This window comes from Solanum lycopersicum, chromosome 7 (assembly GCF_036512215.1).
Source record: "Solanum lycopersicum chromosome 7, SLM_r2.1".
Classification (NCBI taxonomy): domain Eukaryota; kingdom Viridiplantae; phylum Streptophyta; class Magnoliopsida; order Solanales; family Solanaceae; genus Solanum; species Solanum lycopersicum.
The window spans coordinates 59,245,944-59,251,505 of NC_090806.1; the positions used below are offsets into that span (position 1 = coordinate 59,245,944).

The 5,562-nt window shown below is 41.8% G+C and overlaps 1 protein-coding gene across 1 annotated transcript; it reads left to right on the top strand.

Annotated features, from left to right (window-relative positions):
• Window positions 1-509: 509 nt before the first annotated feature.
• Window positions 510-2,031, top strand: LOC138337533 (uncharacterized). The gene is made up of 2 exons (XM_069287449.1): window positions 510-1,521; window positions 1,604-2,031. The coding sequence occupies exons 1-2, from the start codon at window positions 510-512 to the stop codon at window positions 2,029-2,031; spliced, it is 1,440 nt and encodes a 479-aa protein (XP_069143550.1).
• Window positions 2,032-5,562: the final 3,531 nt, after the last annotated feature.

Consider the following 5,562-nt stretch of genomic DNA (forward strand, 5'->3'; position numbering starts at 1 on the left):
GATTTATAGTCAGCAGAAGAGGTATTGAGCTCGACCCTTCCAAGATCAAAGCGATTCAAGAGTTACCTCCGCCGAAAATGAGAAGAGAGGTGATGAGTTTCTTAGAGAGGCTAAACTATATCAACCGGTTTATAGCACAATCGACAGTGGTATGTGAGCCTATCTTCAAGTTGCTGAAGAAAGATGCCCCAACTAAGTGGACTGAGGAGTGCCAGACCGCTTTCGACGCCATCAAGAGCTATCTGTCTAATCCACCAGTATTGGTTCCTCTGCGAGAAGGGAGTCCTTTGTTGCTGTATTTGTCTGTTTCAGATAACGCCTTTGGATGTGTACTTGGTCAACACGACGAGACAGGGAAGAAGGAGAGGGCTATCTACTACATAAGCAAAAAGTTTACTCCGTACGAGTCTCGCTACACTTTGCTGGAGAGAACATGCTGTGCTCTGACGTGGCTTGCCCAGAAGCTGAGACACTATTTGTAGTCGTATACTACATATCTTATCTTCAGGATGGATCCATTGAAGTATATTTTCCAGAAAGGGATGCCGACCGGGAAGTTAGCTAAATGGCAAATGTTGTTGAGTGAGTTTGACATCGTGTACGTGACTCAGAAGGCAATAAAGGCACAAGCTTTGGCTGATCATCTTGCGGAAAATCCCGTTGACGAAGAGTATGAACCTCTCAAGACGTATTTTCACAATGAAGAAGTGTCATTTGTGGGTGAAGATATCTCTGAAGCTTATCTAGGTTGGAGATTATTCTTTGATAGAGCGGTGAATCACCAGGGTAAAGGTGTTGGAGCAGTCCTGGTATCAGAATCTGGTCAGCACTATCCTATGGTGGCTAAACTACGATTCAACTGCACAAACAACATGGCTGAGTATGAAGCTTGCATTCTCGGTTTGAAAATGGCCATTGACATGAATGTTTACGAGTTACTGGTTATTGGAGATTCAGACCTCTTGATTCATCAGGTTCAAGGAGAATGGGCTGTGAAGAACCCGAAGATTGTACCTTACGTACAATATGTGCAAAATCTGTGTAAAAGGTTTCGCAAGATCGAGTTCAGACATACTCCCAGAATACAGAATGAATTAGCTGATGCTCTTGCCACCATTGCTTCAATGATCAAACATCCGGATACTGATTACATCGACCCGTTGGATATAGACTTGAAGGAACATCCAGTCCATTGTTCACATGTTGAATCAGAACCAGATGGTTTGCCTTGGTATTTCGACATAAAGAGGTACTTGGAGTCTGGGACATATCCAGAAGATGCCACATCTATTCAAAAGAATTCGATAAGTCGTATGGCTCTCAATTTCTTTTTGAATGGAGAAGTCCTTTACAGGAGGACTCCAGATTTGGGTCTTTTGAGATGCGTGGATGCTGCTGAAGCCGTGAGGCTTATTGAACAGATACATACTGGAGTTTGTGGTACACATATGAACGGGCTTACCTTGGCAAGAAAAGTCCTTCGAGCCGGTTATTTCTGGATGACTATGGAGCATAACTGTTGTAAATTCGTGCAAAAATGCCACAAATGTACACAGATTCATTTTGGTTGCCATCGATTATTTCACCAAGTGGGTGGAGGCAGCTTCTTACAAATTGATAACCAAGAAAGTGGTGGTCGACTTTGTCCGCAACAATTTGATATGCAGATTTGGAGTTCCAGAATCCATCATTACTGATAACGGTGCAAATCTCAACAGCCATCTGATGAAAGAGATATGTGAACAGTTCAAGATTATTCACCGGAGGTCAACTGCTTATCGCCCTCAAATGAACGGAGCTGTAGAGGCCGCCAACAAGAATATCAAGAAGATTTTGAGGAAAATGATTGACAAACAGCGAGGTTGGCATGAAATGTTGCCATATGCTCTACTAGGTTATCGAACAACGGTCAGAACATCGACCGGGGCTACTCCATACTTGCTAGTATATGGAACGGAAGCAGTCGTGCCTGTTGAAGTCGAGATACCGTCATTAAGGATCATCCAAGAAGCTGAGCTAAGTAATGCTTAGTGGGTTAGCAAACGGATTGATCAGTTAGCTTTGATTGATGAGAAGAGGATGGTCGTTGTTTGCCATGGCCAATTGTATAGACAGAGAATGACTCGCGCTTTTCACAAAAGAGTGAGAGCCAGAAATTTTGAAGTTGGTCAGTTGGTTCTTAAGCGTATTTTTCCTCTTCAAGATGAATACAAAAGAAAGTTCGCACCAAACTGGCAAGGTCCTTACATGGTTCGCAAAGTACTATCTGGAGGTGCTTTAGTCTTGTCAGAGATGGATGGCGTTGTATGGCCCAAGCCTATCAACTCAGATGCTGTCAAGAGATATTACGCGTGAAGTTCGTTTTGCATTTTCCATCATTTACTTGTAATCTTCTGTTTGCTTGTATTTGTTCGAATTTGAACTCTTATCCCTCTTGTAACGAACTACGTCTGACCTGAATTCTCGAGAACGAGATACGTAGGCGGCCTATGTCGGCTTCGGTCACCCCATTTACCCCCCCCCCTTTATTATTTCTTTGTATTTGAACTACGTTCGACCTGAATTCTCAAGAATGAGATACGTAGGCGGCCTTTGTCGGCCTCGGTCGATTTCTTTGTAAATTTTATTCTTGTTAACCTTTAAGGGGAACTACGTTTGACCTGATTCCTGCCTCAACGAGATACGTAGGCGCCACAAGGGCTCGGTCATATCTCTCGTAAGTTCTATTTCCCCCTTTTTACAATAGAAACTCGGATAGAATTTTTGAGAGGGACTCAAAAATTCTCCAGAAGAAGCCTTCTCTTCAGCGGATCAAACTAAAGACATTTCGAATTTGCGATTGGGACAGAATTTTTGAGAAGATCTCAAAAATTCCGCGATCTGTTCGGTTACAATGGAAAGATGAGCAAGATACTAAACTGGGACAGAAATTTTGAGGATGGCCTCAAAATTTCGTCATAGGTCTTCCCTACAAGTCCGGAATGCCTCTGAAATTCATTCAACAAGCGTCGGACTCAAAGAAGCTCGTTAAGCCTGACATGACATGACTTGGCAGTGACTTTTTCGAGATACTATTTCTTAAAAATTTCTTGTTTCTCTTAAAAATTTCCCTTTTATATTTCATCTGTTTTGGCATAAGATATTTTATTATCTATCAAGAGTCGGGAAATCTGAAAATCAACCGGAGATATCAAGACAAGGAGCAAACAACCGAAGGGATCGACACAGATCAGTATGTTTAAAACTGACAATTTTTCAGTGGATGCAGGTTTATAGCTTTGCTTCGAAATCGGCCGAATTCTTCCGACGGATGAATACGGAGAAGGAGAAAACTATCTCCAAAGCTAGTGATTTTATTGAAAGCAAGAAGCATTTCATATCGTTTATGCCAAGATGCTTGTGAATGTGTTTGTTTATTTCAAGTCATTCCCCAATACATGAAATTTACAAAGTGCCTGGCCAGATTCAAAGGTGAATCAAAAAGGAATCTCAGCGAAGATTTCACGATTTCTATAGAAGACGCTATTTGCATTGCGTTATCGAAGCAAGATGATTATTGTCGATCAAGACAATGCATTACCTCAGAAGAGACAGCTATGCAATTGTTATTTTTATCATTGTCGATCAAGTCGATATATTATTTGGAGGTCGTCTTGCCGTTACTATCCACAGGGGCGATATAAATATTCATGCATCGCAAAATTTATACACTGAAGAATCATGTATCGCGGAATCATGCATAGCGGAATCATGCATCGCGGAAATCATGCATCGCGAGTCAATAATTATGCATGACGAGAAGATTTCATGCCTCGTCAAAATTTATTCATCGCGAGAAGACTTCATACCTTGCTGGAATTTGTACATTGCGAGAAGAATTTATGCCTCGCTGGAATTCATGCATAGCGGAATCATGCATCGCGGAAATCATGCATCGCGAGTCAATAATTATACATGACGAGAAGATTTCATGCCTCATCAAAATTTATGCATCGCGATAAGACTTCATACCTCGCTGGAATTTGTACATTGCGAGAAGACTTTATGCCTCGCTGACAATTGTGTACGACGAGAAAATTTCATGCCTCGTCAAAATTTATACATCGCGAGAAGAATTTATGCCTCGCTAGAATTCATGCATAGCGAAAATCATGCATCGCGGAATCATGCATCGCGGAAATCATGCATCGCGAGTCATTAATTGTGTACGACGAGAAGATTTCATGCTTCGTCAAAATTTATGCATCGCGAGAAGACTTTATGCCTCGCTGGCAATAGTGTACGACGAGAAGATTTCATGCCTCGTCAAAATTTATACATCGCGAGAAGAATTTATTCCTCGCTGGAATTCATGCATAGCGAAAATCATGCATCGCGGAATCATGCATCGCGGAAATCATGCATCGTGAGTCAAATTACGTACGACGAGAAAATTTCATGCCTCGTCAAAATTTATGCATCGCGAGAAGACTTTATGCCTCGCTGACAATTATGTACGACGAGAAGATTTCATGCCTCGTCAAAATTTATGCATCGCGAAAAGACTTCATACCTCGCTGAAATTTATACATCGCGAGAAGAATTATACCTCGCTGAAATTTATATATCGCGAGAAGATTTTATCCCTCGCTGGAATTTGTGCACCGCGAGGAGAATCCATGCCTCGTTGAAAATCATGCATCGCGGAAAAGTCATGCATCACGAAATCATGCATTGCGAGTCAACAATTATGCACGACGAGAAGAATTCATGCCTCGTCAAATCTGCGCATCGCGAGAAGATTTTATTCCTCACTGAAAGTCATGCATCGCGAGAGGATTCATATCTCGCTGGAATTTACGTATCGCGGGAAGATATTCATGCCCCGCAAGAGGACATACATGGATAAAGAAAGAGCAATATTTATCTATCGGCCTCAACCACACTCTTTATTTTGGTAAAAGAAAACGTCAAGAAGAGCATCGAAGATAACGACAAAAGAGACACCAATATCGCATCAACATTTATTTATTTATTTTAGCATCAAATGAAGAGTACACTGAAGTTTCTACTTACAAAGCACAAGGCATAAGCTTTATTTGCTAGATGTCGGACCGATCGAGTCAACGTAAAATATTGAGGAGAACAATGAAGTGTCGACATGGTAAAAGACACTGTCTCCCTTTCTAATTGCATTTTAAGCTGACGAGTTTTATCTCAATCTTTGTCGAGGGCATCCGAAAAGGATGAATTCTCCAAAAACCACAGGTGTGGACGACATCAAAAAGGATGCAGCACAACGTGGAACTTTTTCTTAGCAGCGAGCTGGGACATAGTCCGAAGAGGAATGTCAAACTCTTAGGACGCGAGCAGAGAAGCGACTTCCACCACAATAGAACCACCCTCTCAAGGCATGTCGGTCTTTCTTTATTCCTGTCAGTTTCAGTCTCGCATCCGGAAGTTCCGACTTATCGGAAGCAAGTTCCCAATTTGAGTGACAAATCGCCAAGAGCTTTGGAAATTATGTCCGTGCAAGTTCTTACCTATGGATGTGAAGAGCTTCACATTCATAGCTAAGAGGTT